Genomic DNA, 26,527 nt, shown 5'->3' on the forward strand with positions numbered 1-26,527 from the left:
TAATTTCTCTTGGCCGGATTGATCTGACCAAACTGTCTTGGCAATGATCCTTCGTTGATCTGATAAGATGTCTTGGCGCCGACCCGAAAGCCGAGCTCCGGGCTTGTTCCCAACAGATATGTCCCTAGGCAATTATAAAAACACGTTGACTTGCCTCCAAGTATTAGCTACAGCTCCTCTTGTCATTGTTCTATTCTATTAGAGTTTGGCATACTTATCTCAAGATGAAACCGGACAATGCAACCGCCATGGCGCCAGAACCAATGGCAGCTGTAAGTGCAGCCGACCTTGAGATGGCCGTCGTTGGTCCCTCCCCCAATAATGATGAACCGGTCGTCGCCTCGACCAAAGACTTGGCCGACCCGTTTCTTGTGACTTTTGACGGCCCTTTGGACCCCGAGAACCCCAAGAACTGGTCCAAGGGCAAGAAATGGGCCGTGACCGACGTCCTCTCCGCCACCGGCTTCAACCGCATCATGGTCTCGACCATCATGGCCCCTGCCCTCGGCACCATCGCGACCGAGTTCCACATGAACAGCGCCGAGTCCGTCATGGCCATGTCCATCTACCTCCTCGCCACCGCCTTCGGTCCCCTGCTGCTCGGCCCCTTATCCGAGGTCTACGGCCGCCGGCCCCTTATCCGAGGTCTACGGCCGCCGGCCCGTCCTGCACGCCTCCAACGTTTGGTTCCTGGTCTGGAACTTCGCCTGCGGCTTCGCCCCCAATAAGGAGCTCCTGATCGCTGCCCGCTTCCTGGCCGGCTTCGGCGCCTCCTCCATCTACGCGCTGGCCGGCGGCGTGCTCAGCGACGTGTGGCGCCCCGAGGAGCGCGGCAACTCCCCCGCCATGTACCTGCTCATCCCCATCCTCGGGTCCGCTGTCGGGCCCATCATCGGCGGCTTCATGGCGGGCCGCACTACGTGGCGCTGGATGTTTTGGTCCACCTCCATCTTCCAGGCCGTCATGGTCGCCGTCTCGTTCGTCTCCTTCTGGGAGACGTATGTCCCCGTCATCCTCGAGCGCCGCGCCGCGCGGCTCCGGCGCGAGACGGGCGACGACAGGTATTACACCACCATCGGACGCCGTGACGCCAAGAAGAACGTGGGCCGGGTCGTAAGCCGCGCCGTCTCGCGCCCTCTTCGACTGTTGATTTTCCACCCCATCATCCAGCTGCTGGGCCTCATTCCCGCATTCCAATATGGCCTGCTCTACATCGTGCAGTCCACCTTCTCCGAGCTCTGGACGAAGCAGTACGGCCAGTCGGTCGAGATCAGCGGACTGCACTACATCGCCTGCGCGATCGGCGAGATCGCCGCCGCCGTGGTCGGCGGTCGTCTCATGGATTACATGTACCACTACATGCAGCGGCGCCTGGGCCGCGCCGAGCACAGCCCCGAGCTGCGCGTTCCCCTTTCGTACCCGGGCATGGTCCTGGGCCCCTCGCGCTGTTCCTCTACGGCTGGGCCACGGAGCGCCACCTGCACTAGGCCGTCGTGGACGTGGGGGTGTTCCTCGCCCTGTTCGGCAGCCAGATTCAGGGGATGCCGCAGCAGGCCTACCTCATGGACGCGTACCCGGAGCACACGACGAGCGCGCTGGCTGCTACGCAGTTTCTCCGCAGTCTCACGGCGTTCCTGTTCCCACTCTTTGCTCCTGCCATGTACGACGCTCTCGGGTACGGTTGGGGTAACAGTTTGTTGGCTTTCGTGGCGCTGGGGTTTGGGGTGCCGGCGCCCTTGATTTTGTGGCGGTATGGAAAGAGGCTAAGAGAGAAGGCCTCTTCTAGCTATTGAAGGGGTCAATCGAACGTGAAGGAAAATAAGCAATCAAAGGGGTTTCACCAAAACTCTATATTGCGTGCCAATCACAAGGAGTGAGACACCATAACCTACAACACTTGGGCGAGGCATTGGTGGGGTCATACATTATTTCGACATTTCCATCAGCGTATGGCCGCCACATCTTTAAAGTGAGAACCGTAACATATTCACAACGAATATACTCTGGCCAATCAGTTCGACAATCGTTGCAAGAATGACACTGTCTCTGTTAAATGCATAACCTAACCTTACTCATGACTACTCCTCTTGCGCAACCCCTCCTGTGATCCCCCTGCTGCGAGCTAGCTTTGGGTGAGCTGCTGCTACTCGACGACGAGCTTCCACTATTCAGGCCTGGAGGCCAATGCACTGCCTTCTTGATCTTGGTAACTAGCTCGTGTCCGTCCAGCACGCGCGGGCTGTGCGATGATGATGAAGAAGACCCCGCCTCATCCCCTAACGTTCGCAGAGGCAACTGGTCTGCGTGGCTATTTACGGGTATTGCTTCTGCTGCCGCCACCGCCTGTGCTCTACCGTTGCTGTCGCCGTCACCGTTGCTTCTGGCAGACTCCAGATGCGCCCAGTTAGTGCCGCCAGCAGTGACACCAGAAGAGTCCACGCGGTCCCTCTCGGATGGCGATGGCGGGCTTGTCGCTTCTGCCACCTGGCTTTCATTGTCGGCGAGCTCGATCAGAGTCTCGGTCGGAATTATCGACGAATAGTCGGGAGTTCGGGGAGAATAAGGAGGCGAAGGATTATTGGTTGTCCCGCCGACACCGTGATAATACTCCAATTCCTCATCGTCGTCGTGTGCTCGCGCAGGACTGAAAGGAGGGTGCATGTCTGTAGTCCCGTACCCGCTGCTGTCGCCCTGTCTAACGCCGCGCTCTTCTTCTTCGCTCGTGTCTCCGTCTTCGTCATCGAAATCGTGCACGAGAGGACTCCGCTCGATATCCCGCCGCTGCTCCAACTCAGGAGGCGGCGACCAGGGGTTCGCGATCCGCCACGCCTCGACGAGCTGCTGCTGGCGCCGCGCGTGGTTGCGCTCCTCGAGGTAGAGCGCGAGCGAGAGGAAGAAGTAGAAGACCAGGATCAGGGTCACGAGGACGCTCCAGACGAGGACCATGGTGCGGCCGGGGTGCTCGGGGTGGGTGCCGTGGAAGGCGGGGGTGGGTTGTGGGGGTTGGTTGGGGGTGCTACGGTAGGTTCCATGGTGTGGGTTCTTTGTTGGCGATGGCGATGGTGGCTATTGGATTTGGGGGTTTTTTTTCGTTGTATGGACATAAGGCGGGATACTGTGGTCTTGGTGTTTTTCTTTGGTGTGGAAAATTTCATAATAGGAGACCAAGTCGTGGGTTTGCGAGAATGTCTCTATTATAGGGCGAGTTTGACTTGCGTTGGGTTTAGTCATGAAGGCATGTGAGCCATCCGTATGTTGCTACTGTTGTTTATAGTGCTTCATCTTGTGTCATCACGAGCAAACAACGAATCGTGGTGTCGATTGCGTCAATTGGATCTTGACTCCTTATCCGGGGCCACCTGTCGCACAATTGTTTCCGGTAAGGTAGGAATCATAAAAGAGGAATTTTTTCCTCCGCATAGAGCGTTCTTGGGTACAGGTTGGCATTGGTGATGATAGAAACGATCCCACTTGGGAATTCCTGTCGATGGAGGTATGAATGTGTTGCCTCTCAGGCCTCGACGTTTCCCGTTTCCGCTGCTAACCATTCGACTCCTCACATGCTTTCATATTCTCCTTCGAAGAAAAATGGGCATTTACTTATCCAGTAACGACGGTCATATATTAGAGGCCCTACGAGAAATAACGGCGAAAACACTAAAATCTCAAATTTTCGAATCGCTATAGTTAGATCACCCCTATCCAATGCATTGAACGACTTATTGACAGCTACTTAAAAACACCTCCTCCCTCCCCCTAGTTTAGAATAGTAAAGCATCCAAGAAATCGGCTGGTAATGGCAAACGAGTCGTCAGGACACGCCTCTCCCTCTAGAGAAACATATACGAGATCTTGGGACAGGCCATTTACCACTCACACCCTGGCTTAGTTGAGTGGCCAAGTCAGAGTGACCTCATCCAAGCCATCTGGTGGCGGACCAGCGAGGGCTCCTTCCATCGAACCAAAAGGGGAGAAAGCCAAAATGGGATTCATCAATCAATGTCCCTCGAATGCGGATCAAAAGCAGCGGAGAGTAGGTGCGATGTCTCCGACGCGCCAGAATAGAGCCAGTCATTATCTTCTTCGGAGCCCCCTTCACCCACGAGATTCCGTTCTAGGTCCGGATCCTGTCCCCGTTCCCATTCCCCACCATTCTGCGCCTGTTCGTCTTGTACAAGCCGTGGCCGCGCTTCGTCTTGGAGCCGTGTACGTTCCCAAATCTGGATATATTCGTCCACATAGAGCGCTATATGGAGCAGCACGAAGCCGACGGGGATCATGGAAATCACCAGCGCCCCAGCTAGAGCCATGTACTGTTTCAATGTTGTTCGGGGCTGTGAGTCGCCGGGATGGTCCCGGTCTTGTGGGAAAGTTGTCTCCATATTGTATGTTATTGTTCTTGTTGATTTCAATTTCTGTTGCTGTTTGTTGCTCATGTCCAGGCTGACCCAGACTGGTAAGTTACATTTCAGCGGAAAATCTCGAATCCCTCTGGATATTTGCCCTCTGGCGTTTGTTGATTTGGAGTAAAGTCGGGGGAATTAGTGGCAATGAACTCTGGCGAAACCTCTGGTTGAGATATTCTTACTGGGCTATAATAAATAGAAACTCAGGTAAAGGATTTGCAACAAGAGCATTTCTATTTAAATACTATATCATGCGTCAAGGGGCCCTCTAACTGCGGGAATGAGTTTTGCGTGATAGGGTCATACTCAAATCAATTCAAAACTGTATATTCATCACGTAGGGTACTGTCACCCATTTGCAAAGGACTCATGCCTCTAATCAGATGTCATGTCGTGTCTCACTCTCCCGTGCAGTGCAGTCATGTAAGTAAAGGGGGATAAATCGACAGTGTCTTGCCTTGCGAACTCAAAGCAGTAAGGGGAGGAAGAGATCGATTGGCTGTCAGGTTTGGGCAGGTTCTTGCTGACTAATATTGACGTTCGCCAATCCATCGCCTTTTGCGGTGATTTATTGGTAAATATGACACGAAAAGGGGAGGATCATACACATGGAAGTGGTGGCTTCCTTCCAGGAACGGATCGGGGTCAAGGTTCAAGTGAGAAACTACATATTGAATTGTGCTATACTAATTAGGTATGAATAAAGGCGCATAAGCCAAAGAGTTAAAAGATCGTGTATCCTTGTGCTAGAATAGAACGTGATGCGTAGGTATCGCAAAACGATTGCCTCGTTCAACGGACTCCCCGGTAGCGGAATTCACCGCAGCAAGAACAAAAGTGGTTGCGCCGAGAAGCCAGTTGTCCGGTAGGTAGGAAGCTCCCTAGAATCACATGGGTGCTGGCACGAGGAAGAGTTGGAAGGGGTGCAGCCAGGCTGCACCGACGTGGCGACGACAGCTTGAGCACCACTCTGGGGGCAGATCTGGAAGATGGCCACGCCGTTGATGAAGTCGCAGTCCACCATGTTGCTGACGGGGTCGGAGGTGCAGGTAAGGTAGGCGAACCCTCCGTCCGCGATGTCCTGTGCCGTGTCCAAGAAGACGCGCAAGAAGTCCACGGTAGTGTCGGAGTCGGTGTCGGCGAAGCCCTGGCCCACCATCAGGTGGCCCTGGCCGTCGATGCTGGAGATGAGCGCGTTCTGGATGTTCGGGTCGAAGAAGAGGCCGGGGACAGTGCCGTCAGTGTTGACGCCGTACTGTCCGTCGTACGGGCCGCCTTGGGCCTGAAGGACTCTGGCTGTGGGCGCGGGAGCTGCAAAGTAGGAGTGCCAAGTCAGTAGGATGTCATAGGAGAAAGAGCCTGTCAACCAAAGGAAGGGGAAGTCGGGTACTCACTTGTGATGGAGGTGGTGGTGGTGGTGGTGACGCTAGTAGTGGTAGTTCCGGTCGTGGTCGTCGTTCCCGAGGTGGTGCTGGTCGTCTGTGATACAATCCGTAGGTCAGTCAAGCTCATTTCATCTACTCCATGGCAGCCTTGTCCTTGCCCGTTTGGCACCCGACGAACAACCACATAGAATAGCAATAATTGTGCGGACGTACCAGGACAGTAGTGGTAGTGGAAGCAATGATCGTCGTCTGCGGGACAGTGGCGGTTACAGTCACGGTCTGGGTCTGCGTGATCGTCGTAGTCCCGCTCGGGTCCATGCTGGCCGGGACCGTTGTGGTAGTCTGAGAGGTGACGGTGGTGGTGGTGGTGGCGGTGGGAGCAGCGGTGACGGTCGTCGTACCCACGCCGTGGCATCGGCAGGCGCTGGAGTATTGCTGGTAGCCCGAACAGGCGTTGGTCGCATAGACCGGGACAGTCATGTAGACGGCCGAGTACGCCGGAGCGGGTTCTCTGGCTACAACGGTGGGCGAGAAGGCATCAGCATCAGCAGTGCGCTTACGAATCATGGCCGTTGTAACCGTAGTCGTGGTCGTGGTGGACAGCGAGACGAAGGTGGTCTGGTATGTAGTCAATAAAATAATTCGCGTGGAAGCAATTCATAGAGTTGGAATTGATCATTGACATACAGTTGCGGTGACGGTGGCGGTAACGGTGACAAAGACGGTGCTGGTCTGATGGGATCTGGATCAGTACGCTCTTCTGAATACGAGCTTATTGGATTCATACCGCGGTGGCAATGTTGGTGGCAGTGGTGAGGCTGGTCGCCGTAGTAGTAGTGCTGGTAGTAGTACCGGTCTATCATTCACGCCAGTCAGTCAGTATCTGTGTCAGGCGTTACAAGGAGATGTCTCTCCCCGAGCTTGCTTACTGTAGTCGTCGTGGCAGGGTCACCGCCGCCACCGCCACCACTCGTAACAGTAACAGTCTGGAACGCGGTTGTCGTGGCAGTGGCGAAGCTGGTCGGCAGCGTGACCGTTGCGGTCACCAGAGACGAGCAGACTTGATTGCCGCCATACGTGGCCATCTGATAACATGCGTCGGGAGTGCATGTTTGGTAGGGCTTGGCCTGGACGCCGCCGCCCAAGAGCAGGAAAGGAACGAGAGCGAGTGCCTTGTACATGGTGAAAGGAGTGTCTGGTAGTGAGATATGAGTGAAAAGAGTGTCTGGGAGTGAGATGTGAGTGAAAAGAGTGACTTAGAATGAGTGTTGGAAAAGCCTGAGAGAGTGTGTGATGATGGAATGATCTGAGGAAATCAAGTCAACCGAAACGGGATCCTGTGATGATTACTTATAGATGATGCTCTTAGTACGAGTTCTGCTGTTGACGTCTGTCATTTGCCGTTAGCTTTCCTGATTGAGGCGATCACTATTTGGAAGAAGGCGATGTGAGACCCAGCTCAGGGCTCTTCGCAGCTCAGCTCAGCTCGTTTCTGAGACTCTGAATCACCCCTCGGTACAGACCAGCCGCCGCCATGGCGCCCAAAGCAGACGATCTGCGGATTGGACATTAGCGAGCGGCTCAGACAGGAGGAGCGAGCGCCAATTGATTGATGTCAATTAATCTTATCGGAATTGATGTTTTGTTTCTAACTAGCAATCAAGCTGGTATTGCGACGGTCATGGCACAATTGAGGTCCTGTCTAATTGTGCTTTGCGATGCCAGGTCTTGTCCACCAAGGTACAGCGGTACCTAGAATTGCAACTCACCTTTTCTTGCCATCTTCAAGACCTCTCCTCAGCCCTTTAGTAGGAGGTGGACAGATCCGGGAGGCGCACTTTGGCACGGCGAAGTCGACTTGGCGGTTGTCGCGTCGTCTGGGACGACCCAGTTGGCAACGGCCGACTCTGCCCGCTCGTACGGTACGACGAGGCCTGCGCCGCCTAGTGCATGCGGTACCAGGCCTTGGTTTCGGCCGTTGCCGTGCTCGGCGTCCACCCAGCCTGAGCGGCCGAGTACTCCGAGTGGGGCCGGGCGACGGACCACCGGCATCTAGCTCTTAGGGTCGTGTTAAGCGTGTATTGTGTCAGTGCGTGGAGGGAGTTGTCCTTGGAGTAGTTGAAGATGCACAGTCACCCTTGGCTCCTATTGCGCGAAATTCGAGTGGGTGGCTTCGAAGGCCGAAGTATTGTTGTTCCCAAGAGTCGGTGTCGTACGGCCCCATGTTTCGCGACATGCGATGTGTAGACGCAGGTTCGAGACCGTGGTCGAGCACGGCGAGAATCAGGTACTCATATGGGACTCTTTCAGCTTCGATGAGGCGCGCATCGTTTAGTGCAGACGCTCGTCTCCTTCGTCTCCTTTTGCTAGATCAGGTCGGAAAGTCCCAATGTCACTAAGGCAGGTACCCCGTGCTGCATCAGCTTTAGCTTCTACCTAGTACCAATGTTACTGAGTACGCAGGAACGGACCAGAACGAGCTGCTAATATCACGGACTGGAATCAAGGATACGTATCCAGATAAACAACATTCCTCGAGATTCATTTTCACCTGTAATCCTACCTCTATCCTTTGTAACACAGAAACCCTCGCCCTGTTGGTCTTGCAGCGATCGCTCGACCGGGCTGGGATGCGGGCTGCGCGTAATAGATCTGGGGGATCGACGAGGGAGATCGACGAGGGCGGGGAGAAATGAAACGAACTGACAGTTGGCACAAAACAGGTTAACTCCTGTCGATGATTCGCGTCGCGGACAACAACGAAGTGCTAGGCCCTATCCGGGCCTTGGCCGGCTAGTCAGGCACAGTCGAGGTGCGTTTCATCGGGGGCTAGCGCCCGAGCACGCCGCCAACTGTCCAAGCGACAAACGCCGGGCGGATTTCAGGTTTCGGCCCAGGGTCGGCCGTTGGACCACCATTCCTCTCGCCCGGCCGCCAGCGAAGAGAAAGTTGGAGCACAAGAGACAAAAAACATCTGATCAATGTAGGGAGCGAAGCGGCTTGCACCGTTCGTCAAGCTGGCGGGCAGTGACGCGGGGCATCCATCCGCCAGTATTCCTCCCCCTCCCCCCTTTTCACCCCGTCATCGACTCTGCTCATTTCGGGGTCCAGCCTTTGAGTTCGTCCCATCTCCCCGGGTTCTGGGCCCTCGCCCCCGCTGACTCGAGAGCCTCGAGCCTTCCAGCATGTGGTTTAGTTTCTGCGCTGGTGCGCCCCCAATGGGCCAAAGATGGGTTGAATATAAGGTTTCTCAGGTGATACACAGAGTCTGGCGCTACTGCCAGGCTGTCACTGCTCCGTCGACACGTTGCCCTTACAAGCCTGCCCGCGCGCGTCAGGGTCAGCGTCCGACTCCCCAACCGAGGGGGCTCTTTCTCAGTCTCTTGTTTGTTTAAAGTTAAGGTCCACGCCCGCCCCATGCATATGTTCCGCTTGGATTGCTCTTGGGTCGAAATAACTTTCTATCGGCCTGTTCGTTGTCGTCGAAGGAGGAGCCGGACATGCCTGAAAGTTGCGTGGCGTTTATATTTATCTGATTTTTGCTCTTCCTGAACGGCTCAGGAGAAGAGAAACCAAACGCTCCTCTTTCGTCGGTTTCAGTACCTCCGTTTGGCTGCCCGCGAGCGCCATCGAGCCGCTCCTTCACTTGCCGCATGAACCATGCAGGATCGAGGCCATGATATCTTGGCCGTCGGCGTTTTCTTCCTCATCGCCAGCTGGGCCATCTTCCTGCTGCGCTTCTGCAGCCGTCTGAGGCTGGTCAAGCACTTCAAGGTCGATGACTGGTCTCTCGTTATTGTCCAGGTACGTCAGCGGCAGACCGACCGATCTCCAGAGAAGATTCAATGGCGATTTCAATTTGGTCCCATCTCCGCGGCATTGGCTAACCTTCTGCCCAAACAGCTCGTTTTCACTTTGTATCTGGCCTGCCAAATAGGCAGTGCCGTCCACGGCTCAGGGAGGCACGAGTCTGATCTGACCGAAGCCGAAAGGTCCCAAGCTTTGAAGGTAAGCCTTGCTGTACATTCTTTCACGTGCATTTACCTGTTCAGTCGAAGACTCACATCAGGGATAGTGGTGGTACTTTACCTGCCAGGCCTACGTAGTGGCCACTTGCACGTTGAAAGTCTTTATTGGCATCTTTCTGATCCGCATAGCCGTCGACCGGCGGCACTTGCTGGTCCTGCACATCTTAACATGGGGCACATTACTCTTCGGTATCCCCTATAGCATCTTGATGATCATCCAATGTCGGCCCATCGACACCTTCTGGAATATCTCGCCGCGCGCCCCGGGGAAGTGCTGGGACTACAGCGTGATGCAGACCTTGACCCACGTGGCCTCCTCTTTGAATTGTTTTGCGGATTGGATTTTCGGCATCATCCCGTTTTTCATTGTACGATCGCTCAACATTACAAGGCCGACCAAGGCTTTGGTCGCCTGGCTCCTGTGCTTTGCAGCCATGTATGTCTTGCTCTTTCTACACATTCCATCTCTACCCCCAAAGGGGCAATGTCATGCTGATCATGTCCGTATAGTGGTAGCGCCGCCACCATTATTCGTACTTTCTTTCTCCCTCGGATGGTCTCGGGCCACGACTTTCTTTGTAAGTCACATTTCACATGCCCATGGGTTTCAAAAGTGACCATGATGCTTACACAACCCACCGTGTCGTCAAGATAAAACGGTTGACTTGTGCATTTGGAGCACCGTCGAGGTTGGCGTCGGGGTGCTCGCCTGGTCGGTATCCGTCTGCCGCCCTATACACCGATATTTTCTCGCCAGGATCCAAAAGTGGCCATGGATAGGAGGCTTTGGTACCTTCCGGCGGCGGCTCAGCTCGAGAGACATGTTCGTGGATTTCCCCGTGAGAGACATGAAGCTGCGGCCGGACGAGTACTACCACGAGTCCCGGTGCTCCTCCAACGGCGGCGGCTCGACCAACAGGACGGCCAAGCGTAAAGGCAGTTTCTTCGTCAGCACGCAGGAGATCCCCGATCCGCTCTCGATAGTGGAAGAAGGGGGCATCACGAGGACCTTGGAGCTGACCCAAATCACAAGTCGGCGTGGTGCTTTGTTCCCATGTCCGCCAGAAGCGGCCCTCATGCCGCATTATCTATCGACTGTATGTCCTTTGTCTTTCTTACTAAAGAGTAACCCAATACACTTGACAATTACTAACTATTCGGCTCCTAGTCAGATGAATACACGAGCGTGTCCACAGACTCGGTAGACAAACCGAGATCGAGGCTCGCATCTGTGCCCCTCCACGGTACACACCAGCTGTATACTTCCCCGCGGCGTTGCGCCATCGTTCCCACCAAGTCAATGAGGAACGCACCCGTATCGTATTGGCCCAAGACCATATTCAAATCCCGTGACGGCGCTTCGCCGAAATCTCCCAACCACCCCAAGACACATGGATCATCGCCGCTGCATCTGATGAGCGGAAGCATAGACAGCGGCCACTGCTCCATCCTAGAACACGGCACGCCGCTTCCTGCTGCACGCCCTCGCGGGTGGAGTATCCCTCACCACGGCAGCGCCAGCACCAGCAAAAACAACAACAAAAATACCATCATCAGCATCAGCCACCGCTCGACGGGCTCGCTGGTGTCGCCCCGCCAATCCGTCGCCGCCGCGAGCCTGGACGAGAACGACAACCGCAGCCTGCGGTGGTCCACCGCCAGCGAAGCGAGCTGCTACAACAGCAGCGGTCACAACCAGCTCCGCGACACGTTTGAGCCCCTGGGCCTGTCGGCGCCGCCGCGGGCCGCCTTCCTGCGGCGGTGTAGCCATCTGAAGCCGCCCGTGTTCCAGCCCATCAAGTGGCGGCGGAGCCGGAGCCGCGCCGGACGTCGTCCGATCTGCTCTCGATCTGCCCGTCGCCGCCGCCGCCGCCGTCGGCCGGCAGGGTGCACTCGATGCGCGAGTTCGGGCAGTGGTCGCCGACGGCGGTGCGGAGGGCGGAGGCCGGCGGCGGCGGCAGGATCTCGACGGTCGTGGACAACAGTGAAGAGGAAGGGGAGGAGGGGGGGGGGATCTAAACTAGAGTTGGTGAACGACGGAGGACACTTCACAGGGTCGAGTCTCCCAATATAACGTGCAAACGATAGAACGATGATATAATATACACCGAGTGATGAGCTACAGATACCTACCAGTCGTCGGGTATGAATGCCAACTATCTTAATTACTGCCAAGAAGTAGCAGATCTCACAATAACAACCCTTGTTACTTGGAAACAGTTGGAAAAGGGAAAGAGTCCGTTGGGTCGGTGAATCTGCCACTTGTTTTCGTACGGAACCGGACCTCCCACTTCATCAAACATCATGTCGCATTGCCTCGACCCTGGGCCTCGGCCTCTCAGATTTGTAAGCTGGCAGCGCCGCGGGAGCTCCGCGGCGTTGATTAAAACGACGGTAGTTTATCCTAAATAGGCTGAGTCCAAGCATAAGACCCAGCAATCAATACCGTCCGCTTAAGCTAGACCCCTATAGGGGGATATGGCACCTCTTCCACGGCAGCGGCATCCCGGGGGTTGCTTTGTCATGGCTATCGTCTATGCAGTGTCGTATACTTATATAAAGAGGCCACTCCTTTTGTTAACCATTGAGCATCACATCAACGCAGATTATTACAAGTTAACACCACTTCATTACTTCTTCTTCCCGTTGACCTGATCTTCAGTAATAATTGCCTGTTTCACTCGATTTGATTGCAAACCAGCAGTATTATCGCCCGCAATGCAGAACAACCAAGCAGCTTTCATCCTCGCGGCGGACAATAGCCCGCTCCAAGTTGGGCCGGGGCCGGACCAAAGCCACCCCGCGGAGGACGAAGTCGTCGTCCAGGTCGCTGCGGTGGCCATCAACCCATCCGAATGGAAGGTTAGTTAGACTTTGCTTTACTTTTGCCGATATCCTAGAAGCATTTGGCAAGCTACTTTATACTGATTTACTGACAATTGACACCATGTTGCAGATGAAGGAACTCGGTTACCTTCCCCTGAAATACCCACACGTCTTGGGGAGCGACGTGGCCGGGACCGTCGTTAAGGTCGGAGAGGAGGTGAAGCGGTTCAAGGCGGGCGACCGCGTCATCGGGTATGTATTTCCCCTTCCAGGTCACACACACAAACACACATGAGTTGCACATTCGCTCCTCCTTTGTGGGCTACCAAACAGTCAGGTTGAAGATGTGCTGCTGACATGTTTTGGTCTCGCCAGACACTGTCTGGGTCTGCTCTATGGCGGCGCCAAGCACGGCGGCTTCCAGAACTTTACGACCCTGCGCGAGGCCGTCACGGCACCTATCCCCGACGGCGTCCGGTTCGAGGAAGCCGTGGTCCTGCCCTGGCCATCTCGACTGCGTCCGTGGGTCTGTTTGACGATCTGAAGCTCCGGCTCCCGTCTGCGGATCCCGTGAATGTGGATGAGCAGAAGAACAAACATCAGCGCGACGAGGCAGTCCTTATCTGGGGCGCCGCATCCTCGATGGGCACCATCGCCGTCCAGCTCGCCGTGGCGGCGGGTTACGCCGTCATTACTACGGCGAGCACCAAGAACCACGACTACGTCCGGGCGCTGACTCCCGACGGCGGCCGGCACGTCGCCGTGTTCGACTACCGCAGCCCCAGCGTGGCGGGCGATATCATCGACCGCATCAAGGATCAGGGGCTGAAGTTCGCCGGCGCGTACGACTGCATCGGGCTCGAGGAGAGCACCCGCGCCTGCGCGGAGGTGGTGCACGCGTTCGGCGGCGGCGTGCTGCCTTCGGTCCTCTGGCCGCCCCAGGATCTGCCGTCGGACGTCGAGGTCAGCGTCGTCAACGCCATCAGGCCAGGGACGGTCGCGGGGTCGCCCGGGTCCCGCGTCTGGCGGGAGTATGTGCCGAAGGCGTTGGCGAACGGGTCGTTGCGGCTGAGGCCGGAGCCGGAGATTGTTGGGACGGGGTTGGATAGGATTGAGGAGGCGCTGAATTTGCATAAGGCCGGGGTGAGTGCGAAGAAGTTGGTGGTGCTTTTGTAGGCGTCTATAGATATAATGCAGACTGGTCAATGATCAGGTAAGGGGGTGTTAGACTCCTACATCTCATTTTATTACCTTTAAGAAGTTTTAGGTACGTACCGCCTTACTCGGTAGACACTGTTCAACGGCCGGTCATCATAAACAAATACAGCTATGTTAACCGGTGCGTAAACTCAGTATAGTAAAATCGTATAAGGGCTGCCAGTGTGTGAGTAAGGATAATTCACATGATATTGAATAACAGAAAAAGCAGCGTACCTATATTAGACAATATGTCATCAAGGGAAACTGTTCGATGCATGCTCCTGCACTCTGCTTTACAATCTTGTCCAGGGTTGGAGTGTGAGAAGTGGCGTTGGATCCTTTCGGGCATGAGATAGTCATGCTGTCCTCCTTTTCGTTCGATCCTTTGGGCTCCCCATCACTTGAGCCGTCCCTTACCCTCCATTCTTGTAACCACAGTATCATCAATCATGAGCCTAAGATGAACAGGGGCCTCTGATATGGCGGCGATCAGGGGTAAATGCTCGGCCCAGACTTCTAGTTGATGTTCTAGAATGCGAAGGTCATCAGATCGCCATCATTCTCCACCCACAATCAAGTATGCGAGCAGACAACCTGGGGCTTCCAGACACAGCCGTCATCTACTGCTCGGCAAGGCGCCAATCCTCATCGTCAAGTTCAACCACAAGTGGCGCTTCTGTGACTCCGCCAAGGATGCCTCCTCTGACTAGGGTCGGCAATGGTTGCGCGAAAAGCTCGAAAAATCCTGTTCACACTGCAGAGGAGTCACAGGGTGGTCAATGAAGCTCCCCCAGAGACGAGGGAAAGGGGGTTATGGGAAGGGGAAAGAACCCATGCTTCGCGCCGCAGAAGCAGGTCACGGGCAGGGGTGGTTGAGGCTGTGCTACTTGTCTTTCCTTTTTCAATTCTCTTTTTGTTGCGCGCATGGAGAACTTGATGCTCCATCTTCTGCCAAATAAGGATGTTGAAGAATTGCATCTCACGAGAGGGTCGCTGATCATTTGTTCATCCCCCAAGATCAACCTGAAACAAAGTGATCATCCAGATTTCGACATCAAATGGTATATGCTTATATTACCACAACCAATCTCTTGGGAGGCCATGCTCGGGTCACCCTTGCCGGCCGGTGGATACAGCCATATTGACTTTGAACTTACATGTCCTATCCGTCTGCCGTCCGGGCCGTACTCAAGAGACATTGAGGTGCTGGACAGGGACCGGGCTATCCCACTTCCTTGAGCCAAGCAGGGGTGGTGGTAATCGTGGATCCGGGCAATGACTAAGTAGACCGATCTACGTGCGGCTTAAATTACTGGAAGTCGATGCACGGCCGACATGAAGAACCGCAAACCATCAGCTAACAAGCGAGATACCAACAGCGTGATCGTAGGAGGAGACGGCGTGACTTCACCACCCTTGGGCAAAAGAATAATCGATCGAGGCTTGATGCGTTCGCTGATTAACACCAACCTAGCTTCCCATTCCAGCAGAAGGTGGCACACGTGAATAGGTCAATTGGGATTCGTTCCATTCTATGACGAGTCGGCGATCAAAAAGGCTTGAACTGTTAGTTTACTCAAGCTTCGCGAGTCGTTGCGTGCAACGTCGGAGGGTTACCTCCGACCTCATGATTATGTAAGGAATGCAATGATGGCGTCTAGGGCAAGAATGACGTGAGAGGGGCTCCCAAATAAGCCATTGATGCCGATTTTGCCCCGCCATGCAGTTGGCATGTTGGTAGGGAAAAAACTGGAATGCGCTAACCACCAGATTCGACATTGACGTTTGTGAACCAGCCTAATGCTCTCCAGGTGTCCCATGTGCGACGTACCCAAAAACAGAAATACCAGGTACGGATGGGACGGCCTTGTGTCAACGGGAAGTTTTTTTTTTTGCCTTCTTTCACTGCCATCATGCAACGATGAAGATCGTATTAAACATATAGAAGACCCAACTATGATATGCAAGCACCGAAAAGTAGACCGACAGGGCGGTTCAATTCAGGGTCTGCGCGGCTTGGCTACAGCCTGTAGCTTGGCAGCATTTCTGCACTGGGAGCTGTTTCCAAGGAAGACCTGCCGATAATGAAAGGACGAAGAGCGCTTACAGACAAGGTTTTCCGGACTCTTCAGCCGGGGCCCATGCACGTTAGCAGGTACCCTAGCAGCTTGGTAGCATAGGCTGCCAGGTCTGTGGCCAAACACACCAGACGCGCACATGGCAGACGGGGAAAAGGCGATGGAATCGGCAACGATTTACATTCATCTGGTGCCTCAAACCTGAATGATGGAGAAGACGACGGCCGGCCATTGGACGGGCTGCGGCGCCGTCGCGTCCCAAAGCCTCACGCAACCCTAGGTGCATGAGATGCAACGGCTTTCAATGTTGAACCTGCCGAAGAAGGCCGACATCGAGCAATATTTGTGTGTGTGCAGGCAGCGTTGCTCCTCCCACGATAGGGATCCTGCTTTTGCGCTCATGCACATGCAGGTTGACCAGAAGAGGGAACGTCTCCATCGTCACAGAGTCGCGATTGTGGCGGATTCGTTTCCGACTTTTTGGCAAAGCTGCACCGCCAACGTAAGGCTCGTCGTAATGGGAATCCATGGTCGAGTGGGAAGTCCTGCAATGCGCCAATGGCGCTCTGCGATGAAGGGGCTGAGGGATCTCCCGTGTGGGGGGGGGGATGGGTTTGGCCTGACGTTGCTGCAAATGCCCTTGGTGCCCATGGGCAAAAAGCCCGGCGAGCCCAGCAAGCCCAGCAAGCCCAGGGAAAAAGAATGGGTGCCCATGACGTCGTCCTGCTCCCCTCTATCCCCAAAAATATTTCCAGCCTCCGGCTGCCGTCTCACCATGTAACCTCCCATCCACTTTGATGCTATAAACTGCCCGTTTTGATGTCAATTGTTACCGGCTGCAAGTGGCACTTCGGCCTTGGTCGGAGGGAGAGAGAGAAGCAGTGTGAGGCAGGAATGTGAATGACCAGATGTCATGCGCCTTGACGTGCGCAACTTGGCCATCGGCTGGACGTTCGTAAGTTGTGCTGTAATAATAGGATGCATTGATTGCATGAGGAGTAGGTCGGTAGGTGTATGCATGTATGTAAAGTACATGTAGCTTTTCTCGACCATGGCCGGCCTAATACCTGCCTGCAACAAACATGACAAGTCGCGGAACAAAAGCAAAAGCAAAGCACTGAACGCAGAGCCCAGCAGCCCAATTCCGAACCCAATCTCGTGTAGCCCGAATTCCAGCGTGGCTCAGCTTGCGTGGTAATTACTGGTTGATATTGAGGGATTGAAGGGACTGTCGACGGCCAGGGACGGGAACCAGGACCAGGTGCAGGTCGGGTTTTGACGATTTGGCTGCAAATATCCAATGCGCAGAGCCAGGGCCAGCGTGTTTCGTTTCAAACCAATTTTGGGGGAGGGGGTAGCCTAGGGACATCCTAGGGACATCAAGCCAACAACAGGCCATCCCGCCCATCCCTCCATCGTCCACCTCGTCCACCACCCCGAAATCCTCCAACGAGACGGGCAGGATTGAGACAGCCTGCAACCTGGCGAGCATCACCGACCGACCTGGAGAACCAAGCCGAAGAGCGAACCTGGTCCCGCGCCGCCATTGGCCCGACCAGATTGGGCAGTGACCAGAACGACGCAAATATTATTCATCAAGATCAGCAGCTGCGTTTGTTTCAGCAAGGGTCAGGGTCAAGGTCAATCAATTACACCTTACACATTGCACCCGGCACTCAGGACTGCTCTCCGATCAGCGAATTGTACTCCGTACCTCTTCTCTTCCTCCATATTATCCATTCCCGAAAAGAGCTGGCTGCATTTTTCCCTCACTGCCAGCTCGGCCTCTGCCTTTGCTTTGCATCCGAACTGGTGATATATCTTACCCATCCATCCAATACTCCATCCCACTTTCTCGACGCCGCGCACAAACACCAGACGACAATTGAAAGTCTAAGTGGCGCAACATCCACCAACACCGCGGCACCACCAGCATTCCGCCAACGGCAAAGAAGAACAAGAATACGACCCCTGCAGAAGCCAGAAGCCAACAGTCGAGCCCGCTTGTCGTCTCCTCGTCGCCGTCTTTACATTCTCCAAGAAACCCGCCGCCAAAACAACAAAATCGACGAGGCTGGCTACTGGCACCAACCAACCGGGCTCGCCTTCTCTGTTGTCTCCCACCCCCCGCGCTATTGCGGCAGGTCTAGCCTAGCCCAACAATCGAAAACCCGCCGCAAAACAAGAGGAAGCCCACTTCGCTTCGCACCGCACGTAGTGGTGGAAAAGGTACATTGCTAATTCTTTCACGAGCTATCTCCTCCCCCTTCCCCCCTCTCTTTCCCCCCTTCCTCTCTCCAGTTACTGAGGGGTTCTCATAATGATGTTTCCGCCCTCCAAGGTCCCGCCTTGAGCTGACAAAACGACATTCTGCAGACCTAGTTTTTCTCGCCCGCCTTCCCTCAATACCACCGTTTTGCGCCGAGGCATCAGAACCTCATCCCCCCCAATTCCCACTATAATATACCGCGCCTTCTTGGTTGCCAGCACTGACTGCTGAGAATCCGCGAGAATGGCGGACACACCGTCGCCGCCCGGGTCGCCGCTCGACACCCCAGACACCCCCGGCCCTGACGAGTTCATCTCCAATGACGACATCATCCCCAAGAGAATGCCTTCGCTGCGATCCATCTCCGACCCACAGAACCCCGGCCAGAGCATGTCCGCGTCCTCGACCCCGTTGGGCGTCCTGTCTAATGCCCGGCGACCGCCCGTATCGACGGGTATGTCTAGCGGACGCCTGCCCGAGGACATCAATGCCAAAATGCGAGCCTTCCACCTGTCCCGCCAGGGCAGCAACCCCATGGCCCCAACAACACCCAGTTCCGCCCCTCCTCAATCGCCTACAGCGGCAGGTGCAGGTGCCGCGGGTGTGCCTGTCATGGGCGGCCTCCCCGGCGGCCTCCGACCGCCCGGAGGTCTGCAACGACCTGGAGCCCCTTCGTTCCCCAAATCCGCACCTTCACTGCCACCCTCGGCCGGTGGAGGTTTGGCCGGCAAGCGACGGTTTGGACTGAAGTTGGGAGATATGGGCGGAGGAGGAGGGCCCGCTAATCCGGCTGCACCGAACTCGGGTGCTGCTGGGAACAACGCCGCGCCAGCCAATAATCTATCGACCGGGGCGCCCTCCCAAATGTCGCAATTCGCCAACTACATTGATACCGAAAAGGGCTACCTGACGTTCAAGGGCAAGGCCATCATCTCGAACAAGGGCGTCGACTTTTCCGATGGAACCGTTTTCCGGATATCCCTGGACGAGGTGGAAAAGCTGGACGAGCTGGGCAAAGGCAACTACGGTACGGTATACAAGGTGAGGCATAGCAAACCGCGAATGCCGCGCTTTGGTCAAGGCCTATCTGGATTCAAATCCGCATCCAACTCGGCGTTACCTGCCGCCACGTCAGAACAGGACGATGCCCCTCCAGTCGGCGGCGGCTCGGTATCCGGGAAGGTCATGGCCATGAAGGAGATGCGACTCGAGCTGGACGAGGCCAAATTCGGCACCATCTTGAAGGAGCTGCTTATTCTACACGAATGCGTATCGCCTTACATAATAGACTTCTACGGAGCATTCTTCCAGGAGGGCGCTGTGTACATGTGCCTCGAGTACATGGACGGCGGTTCGATCGACAAGCTGTACACTGGTGGTATCCCGGAGTCAATCTTGCAGAAGATCACCTACTCAACAGTGATGGGCCTGAAGGAACTGAAGGAGAAACACAACATCATACACCGAGATGTCAAGCCCACCAACATCTTGGCCAACTCGAGAGGTCAAATCAAGATCTGCGATTTCGGCGTCAGCGGAAACCTGGTCGCAAGTATGGCCCGGACGAATATTGGTTGCCAAAGCTACATGGCTCCGGAGCGTATCTCGGGTGGCGCGTTCATGTCATCGGGGGCTAGCGATGGCACCTACAGCGTTCAGAGTGATATCTGGAGTTTAGGTCTGACTGTCATCGAATGCGCCATGGGTAAATACCCTACCCGCCTGAAGTGTCATCGACTATCTTCAGCCAACTTAGCGTAAGTCCCACAACCTACTGAATGCTCGCGACTTTTACTGAACACTCGTGCATAGGCAATTGTTGAAGGCGACCCGCCAGATCTGCCCGACGTAGGCTACTCCGACACTGCCCGGAAGTTTGTCCACGCGTGTCTGCACAAGGTTCCCAAGATGCGACCCACATACGGAGCACTGCTCGCCTCGGACTGGCTGCAAGGCCTGGCGAAACCCGAGACCATTACCGAGGAGGACGAGGAGGCGGCCGAGAACGACGCCAGCGACCAGGCCATCACAGACGCCGCTGATAAGCTCAAGCTCGGCAAATCTGGAACCACCGAAGACGCCGAAATTGCCGCATGGGTACAAGGCGTCCTCGGGGGCAAGGAGTCTGGGGCTGGGTCGAAGTCCTCGAAACCCGCGTTGCACACGGCGCCTCTTGATGCTGTCAGTCCTATGGCTAGTCCCCAGTCGACATAACACATCCGAATGGGCCACAACGATATCAATGATGGCAGATAGCCACATCCCACTTCATATCCACGACCTATGCTCATGGGCAACGGAAATTGTTCGAAATAACTTACGATCACATCGAAGCATCATAACGGCGTACAGTACAAGAAGCAGCAGCAGCAGCAAGAACAACGGAAGCAGCACGTCTCGCTCGAAACTCTTCCTCAGCACGAACTCTGCGGGAATATAGGCATCTTGGCTCGCATTCATTCTACTACGGGGCTTGAGAGCAAGCGAGTAGTAGTTGTAGTGGCGGTGGTGTGTGCTCGTTCATTGTCGTCATGTCTGATATAACGAACGAGACGAGCCTATACTTAGTTCTTGGTGTTGTGCTGCTTCTTTGGGTTTTTCTATTTTCTTTTTGAAAGGTTCATTTGTTTATTTTTCTGGGTAGCTATAGGCTATTAAGTCCCGTGTATACACGAATCCGCTGCTGGGACAGGAGGGGCGTTAGAGCGCGTCCGAAATAAATTTTCACACCTTTACACTTATTGGGTTCTCATCTCTAGTCGGCTAAATCGACTAAGAGTGAATTGATTGATTGACTTTTGTGGTAGCTGAGCTGAGTCGCCGAATTAATCGGCTTGGTATTGCATCCTGACCGTATGAGGGTGTCATGCTCAGGATATTCGAAGCGGATAAGAGCTGCGACATCAAGCATGGGGATCCTCGTGGACCTCAGATGGATGTCGGCATGAAGATGCGATGGGAAACGAGATTGTTTGCATGTGTGCTGCATGGTCGGGAGCTGAGGGATTGATTTGGGAGCGGGTGTATCTGGCTGGATTACACAGGGTACTAGATCAGATCCATTGCCTGCCAGGATAATAGGCATGAAAAGGAAAAGCGAGCTAGGATACTAGGGATGGGATGCTGGCTGTAATTGACTCGGTGACACATGACGTTACTGCTGGAGTTGGTATTTCGTCGTTGCTGTGTCCTAGGTATAGAGGAATCTCAGGGGCACTGTTGGCGGCACAAGATACAAGAGTGCTTGCTTGCTGTATGCTTGCTGTATGCTGCATCAGCGACCGGGCCTTGCCTCATTTAAAGCAGTCACGTCACGACACATGGTCCTGTGAGTGAAAAAACGTCTTCGAAGGAAGTGTTCGTCAGGCTTCGGACGCAGTTGTCAGGCAAAGTAGGGATCCGTCTCCCGTCGCAAGCAAGTGCGGTGGTTTGGTGGAATCGGGCTTCGAAATGGAGAACAAGTCCAAGGCCCCCAAGTGGATGGCCAGTCAAACCTATCAGTCAAAATTCACCACCATTGCAGTTGATTCCAGAAAATATTAAATTAAACATTCTGTAGATTTCTTTCATTTATGTCATATCTAGCGAGAGAGTTCCATAGTTTGGTTGAGGCGTGTGGTATCAAACAAAACACATCGAAGTAAACCAAAACCCAGTCATATCTTGATATCACGTCTCATCTCTCATCATCACCACCTCCCTTGCCATTACATGCTGCTGCTTCCTCATCTCCGCGTAAACATTGTCGATATATGTCATGCTTGGGTTATATCATTCAACGATCCAGTTGTAGAACTGCAGCTCTTTTTTCTCTTTTCTTCGACAACATCAGATTCATGAGTAGAAACGCCGGGAATATGCGAAGCTGTCATGCTTATATCCGCTCTACTAGGAGGTCAAACCGGGCAGTAGGAGCAGTTAAAAGTATCGATCCTGCGCGGTCCGGGTAAACTCCCCCTGAGCGTGCATCATGGGAAACTGGTTGCTTGTTTAGGAGTAATCGTCCTTGACCCGGCGGCTGCCGTTGAGGTCGTAGCTGCGTCGGCTGCGAACGCTTCGCTTGCGGCCGAACCGGCTGCCCCAGCCGCCGCTACTCGGGCCCGAGGGGGCCTTGTCCTTGCCGGCGCGGGTGCCAAGGAAGAAGAGGACCATGCTGACGAAGAGGCAGGCCCAGGCGGCCCAGCTGAAGCCGAAGCCGTAGCGGCCGAGGCTGGCGTCGCGGCCGTCGCGGGCGAAGGCCACGCGCGCCTTGACGAAGGTGGCGGTCATCAGGGAGACGGCGATGCTGTAGAAGAAGAGGGCGATCATAGTGGAGAGGCCGGCGAGGGCGCTGCCGAGGCGGCCACAGCAGGCGAGGAAGCCGGTGAAGAAGGCCAGGACGCTGAAGAAGAGGGTCATGAGGTAGAATACCCAGCCGAACCGCCACATGTAGTAGAAGTACATGCTCGTCGTGTTGCCGCCGTGGCTGCCGACCAGCGAGGCCGGGGCGCCGGTCGGGTCGTGGTCCCAGGCCCAGCCGAAGGGCGGCGCGGGCCAGGCGCCGCCGCAGTTCAGGTTGCCCGGGCTACACATGTAGAAGTAGGTCCATTGCGTGCGGTCGCGCGCGCCCGTGATGCCGTTCGTGGCGGCGCTGAGGAAGTACGTCTTGTTGAAAGGCGTCACGTCCGTCACGCCCGCTAATATCACGAACAGGAGGAATAGGATGGACGTGGCGAGGAAGATGAGGGAGGTGAGGCCGAGGCCAGCGTCTGTTGGGCGCATACTGTCAGTATCGAGTTCCTCGTGAGGTTCGCGGTGAGGGGGATTGGGTAGGGTGGGGCGCCGTGGCAGATGAGTAATTATACGTACGAGACAGGGCCATTTTCGGCGGCGGGCGTCGTTAGACTGTGGGATCTCTCGATTTATCGCAAGGCAGGCGATGCGAGGAGGCGATTATGCCTTTTCTCTTGTGGTGTGTTGTCGCAAATTGCCAGATAGCGCAAGAGCCGAGGTTTGACTGAGAACAGAAATGGCCTGTTAGCTTGGTATTTACACTTTCCATGGACATGAGGCGATGATGCTGTCAATGTGGGTGTGGTAGCGAAAGTGCATGCATGGTGACAAGTAGATGCATATGCAGCAGGGCCGAAGGTAATTCCTCAAGTCGTCCGTCCGATAATCCGACAGCGCAGGAGGGGCGGGCTTTGCCTCTGTTGCGTTCGTTTGTTGCGAGATTAATGTCTGAGACAAACCGCGACCAGGTCATCGTCAAGGTCCAAGTCAGGTCAGGTCGGGTCAGGTCAAGTCCCCGGTGTGTTGCGTAGCGAGGATTCGTAGGTCTTGGCGCCACATGCCGATCCAGGTTGCGGACAAGGAGCGAATGGGAGAGAAAGCGGGAGAGGGTCTTTCTTACCTGGTATAGACGAGTGTTTCGTTTCGCACCTATAATTAGCTATTAAGATCCTATAGGAGGACTATGGTTGGTTGGTTGGAGGTGGAAAGGGGGAATAACAGTAATAGTATCAGGAGGTTGGAAAAGAAGGAAGACCTCGAAGCGAGCAGGGTGGTCTCGTCATGTTTATGTTCAGGCCAGACGAAGAAGTGTGGAAGCAGTGGAAGCAGCAGCAGCAGCAGCAGCAGCAGCAGCAGTACAGACTGTACAGTATTACCTGTTAGCGCAAAAGAGTAGCGGTAGCAGGCCAATTTGCAGGTTTGCTGTAGGCCTGCTAGGCGGTTTAGGTTCACTAGCAACCGCGGAATGGGTCCAGCCTGGCAGTGTGCCAAATACCGTGTTCCCGTCGAACCACAGACCAACCAACCAGCACCTCATTTGACCGTGATGTTCCAATACTACGGCATCGACATTGCTCATCCACGCCATGTCACCTCCCATCCTCGCTAGTCACTCGCAATCCATCCACGATCTGAATTTGACATAGCCTAGTAGCGTATACTAGAGCCTCTATGTACTACTCATTGCTTGGCTAGATCTCCCTTTCCTCCGTGCCGTTGCCGTGGCCGTTGCCAGATCATACACAACAATCACCGAGGACAGCACCAACTCTTCCACAATCCAATGTCCTTTTTTTCAAGGGGTGGAGCAGCTATGACGACACTGCTCGACGCTATTGAGGGGAGCTCGTTACCGTTTCCGGCCTAGTTCTCTGGACCCGGCCTGCCGCTCATGCTGGTCGGGCTTGAGCTTCGAGGGTGCTGGTTGGCGCGTTGGCGTGTTGGCCTGTTTAGCTCGCTGTGCGCGGCGTGCGGCTTTCGATCATCACACATTAAAAAAGGAGCTTGGAGCTGCACCTGTCCCGCGAAAGCGCCTCAGCGCCAGGAGAACACAAGAAGATCAAGAAGAAGTGCACTTGACGCAATACCGTCCGTATGCCCAACGCCAGCGTATTTCACTCCCGAAAGTACATACCTACGTCAGCGCCCATCATTCCAGTGCCCATCATCGTCCATCACTGGCAGCTTGTTATGGCCGATTGTCCTCCTCCCCTCAAATACCCCCCCGATATTCCGCGTCATCTGTGCGCAACTGGATCGCGAACCATCACTAATCCTGCTGTGGTCATGAGGTATACGGCGGTGTGCACTAGCTATCCCCATCACCCATCGTGTTGACGATCGAAGAGTGAGCGTGGGCAGCGCGCAGCCCCCGTCACCCGTGTCCCCTCCGCCGCATCCGAGCAATACGCAAGCAACCTGACTGTGTACCTAACGTACGGGGCAGTACTGATCAACAGCCATTGCTCACGTCCGTCGCATTTGTTGCATGCCCAAGGTCACCCAAGGTCACCCAACACTTGGCACCTGCACCTGCACCTGCACTCATTCTGGAGGCCTGCACATGTCATACATGCTGTATCACACAAATTCAATTCAAGGTGAAGCAAGCATCGTGCATGCCGGGTCAAGTCAGTAGCAGCCATCCGCGCAGGATAGTCGGCCATATTTAAGGTTCGGGTCCCAGGCTCCCTTGCTGACACCGCAGGCGGGAAGGATACCTGCAGGATCTATCGATTACCGACCAGGTTGTTCGGTAGCCCCATACCACCCACCATCCTTGTGAAAACTTTTATTACGAGAATGCGATTCGTATTCACTTATGTGCAGGTCGGCGCCGGAATCCATCTAGAGCACCGGAAAATATCACTTAGCCCGCAAGGCCCGTAGGGTCAAATAGGGGTTGAAGTCCACCTTTGGCCTCCGTGATGGATGCGATTACCAAATACCCCAACGCCGGATCCGCCCGCCCGCTGTGATGGTTCCAAAGCCACGCGACCTCCGTCCCCTGTCCTGTCCTCCGATCCACTTTCTGTTATCTGATGAACTGATCCCATCGGTAGACCGCCTGTCAAAGGACGTTCCTGAGGTGACTCCAGATACTCCGTACCCTGCCTCTTATTCTCAAGTATGTCGCCTGTTGCGAGGCGTCCAGATCACGAAAACTGCGCTCGATTCGATTTGCATAATCTGTCACTTTGTCATGAGGGGACACCCTTGAGTGGTTCATATTGACTACTTCTCTTACCTATATCTCCATCTCAAAGGTTTTCAAGATTCCTTGGGCATTCATCCGCTGCAGTCTGATCACCACATCTGTATCTGACTTAACAGACTTTGGTGTGGTGGCGGTCGCTTTCCCTTCCGCACTCACTACTCAGTGACTCGCAAAGCCACATGGACTCGACTTATGATTAATGGCTGGCCCCGCGATATATGTAGTGGTGGCTTTAGGCACTTGAAAGTGGCAGCGGCAGTTGCCGTGGGCGCACTCCACTTGAAGTCCTCCTCCTATTTTATTTACCTTTCTATGTCTCCTCGCATCCGACTCATGTGCTATACATCGTAATCAAAGAAATATTTGATAGATATATCGTAGGCATGTGGTTTGATTGAAAGAAGGCGGGATTCTTTATGTTCCGAACTTTTCAGGCGTGACCTACAGTTGGCAGACTGTCGCTCAAGTGCCTGCCGAAGGCAGTGGATTAGACATTTCGGACGGCGGCATCCAAATGCGACAACGGCGCATGCACATAAACACGGCAATGAAAGATAAGGGATCCCGAAGATCATATATCACAGAGTATAGATGGCAGATGGCAGATAGTAGATAGTAGATATCAGGAACTATCCGGGCCAAGGTCCCTCTTGGGGAAGGAGGAGGAATCAAGACCCCGGTCGTTTAAGTGCCGGCAAAGCTGAATTTTCTCATAAGACGCCGTGTTTCGAATACAGGACTAACTAGTAAATCCACCTATCACCCTCCCCAAGTGGGATCCTGTCAACGCAAACACACCACGGTGGAAGAAAATCCTGCCCATCTACCACCTAGTCAGGCAACCAC

The 26,527-nt window shown here is 54.7% G+C and overlaps 9 protein-coding genes across 9 annotated transcripts; 5 read left to right on the forward strand and 4 right to left on the reverse strand.

Annotated features, from left to right (window-relative positions):
• Window positions 1–224: 224 nt before the first annotated feature.
• On the forward strand, window positions 225–1,793 carry PG997_009947 (caffeine resistance protein; the record flags this gene model as incomplete). The annotated part of the gene is made up of 3 exons (XM_066814262.1): window positions 225–617; window positions 646–1,505; window positions 1,529–1,793. 3 exons carry the CDS (start codon window positions 225–227, stop codon window positions 1,791–1,793), a joined length of 1,518 nt encoding a protein of 505 aa, XP_066666224.1.
• A 256-nt stretch (window positions 1,794–2,049) lies between these two features.
• PG997_009948 (uncharacterized protein) lies at window positions 2,050–2,946 on the reverse strand (the record flags this gene model as incomplete). Its single annotated transcript, XM_066814263.1, has 1 exon — window positions 2,050–2,946. The coding sequence occupies one exon, from the start codon at window positions 2,944–2,946 to the stop codon at window positions 2,050–2,052; it is 897 nt and encodes a 298-aa protein (XP_066666225.1).
• Window positions 2,947–3,992: 1,046 nt separating this feature from the next.
• On the reverse strand, window positions 3,993–4,382 carry PG997_009949 (uncharacterized protein; the record flags this gene model as incomplete). The annotated part of the gene is made up of 1 exon (XM_066814264.1): window positions 3,993–4,382. The coding sequence occupies one exon, from the start codon at window positions 4,380–4,382 to the stop codon at window positions 3,993–3,995; it is 390 nt and encodes a 129-aa protein (XP_066666226.1).
• A 785-nt stretch (window positions 4,383–5,167) lies between these two features.
• Window positions 5,168–6,993, forward strand: PG997_009950 (uncharacterized protein; the record flags this gene model as incomplete). Its single annotated transcript, XM_066814265.1, has 4 exons — window positions 5,168–5,271; window positions 5,319–5,704; window positions 5,904–6,412; window positions 6,664–6,993. 4 exons carry the CDS (start codon window positions 5,168–5,170, stop codon window positions 6,991–6,993), a joined length of 1,329 nt encoding a protein of 442 aa, XP_066666227.1.
• A 595-nt stretch (window positions 6,994–7,588) lies between these two features.
• PG997_009951 (uncharacterized protein) lies at window positions 7,589–7,843 on the reverse strand (the record flags this gene model as incomplete). The annotated part of the gene is made up of 1 exon (XM_066814266.1): window positions 7,589–7,843. The coding sequence occupies one exon, from the start codon at window positions 7,841–7,843 to the stop codon at window positions 7,589–7,591; it is 255 nt and encodes an 84-aa protein (XP_066666228.1).
• A 1,608-nt stretch (window positions 7,844–9,451) lies between these two features.
• PG997_009952 (uncharacterized protein) lies at window positions 9,452–11,807 on the forward strand (the record flags this gene model as incomplete). The annotated part of the gene is made up of 6 exons (XM_066814267.1): window positions 9,452–9,799; window positions 9,867–10,255; window positions 10,330–10,397; window positions 10,471–10,916; window positions 10,988–11,547; window positions 11,612–11,807. 6 exons carry the CDS (start codon window positions 9,452–9,454, stop codon window positions 11,805–11,807), a joined length of 2,007 nt encoding a protein of 668 aa, XP_066666229.1.
• Window positions 11,808–12,537: 730 nt separating this feature from the next.
• Window positions 12,538–13,821, forward strand: PG997_009953 (alcohol dehydrogenase; the record flags this gene model as incomplete). The annotated part of the gene is made up of 4 exons (XM_066814268.1): window positions 12,538–12,681; window positions 12,776–12,897; window positions 12,979–13,171; window positions 13,192–13,821. The coding sequence occupies 4 exons, from the start codon at window positions 12,538–12,540 to the stop codon at window positions 13,819–13,821; spliced, it is 1,089 nt and encodes a 362-aa protein (XP_066666230.1).
• Window positions 13,822–18,435: 4,614 nt separating this feature from the next.
• PG997_009954 (uncharacterized protein) lies at window positions 18,436–20,406 on the forward strand (the record flags this gene model as incomplete). Its single annotated transcript, XM_066814269.1, has 3 exons — window positions 18,436–19,897; window positions 19,921–19,949; window positions 20,005–20,406. The coding sequence occupies 3 exons, from the start codon at window positions 18,436–18,438 to the stop codon at window positions 20,404–20,406; spliced, it is 1,893 nt and encodes a 630-aa protein (XP_066666231.1).
• Window positions 20,407–22,182: 1,776 nt separating this feature from the next.
• PG997_009955 (SUR7 protein) lies at window positions 22,183–22,953 on the reverse strand (the record flags this gene model as incomplete). Its single annotated transcript, XM_066814270.1, has 1 exon — window positions 22,183–22,953. The coding sequence occupies one exon, from the start codon at window positions 22,951–22,953 to the stop codon at window positions 22,183–22,185; it is 771 nt and encodes a 256-aa protein (XP_066666232.1).
• Between the last annotated feature and the right edge of the window lie 3,574 nt (window positions 22,954–26,527).

The sequence above is a fragment of the Apiospora hydei genome (assembly GCF_038363865.1).
Source record: "Apiospora hydei strain CBS 114990 chromosome Unknown utg000007l_segment0_segment0, whole genome shotgun sequence".
NCBI classification, from domain to species: domain Eukaryota; kingdom Fungi; phylum Ascomycota; class Sordariomycetes; order Amphisphaeriales; family Apiosporaceae; genus Apiospora; species Apiospora hydei.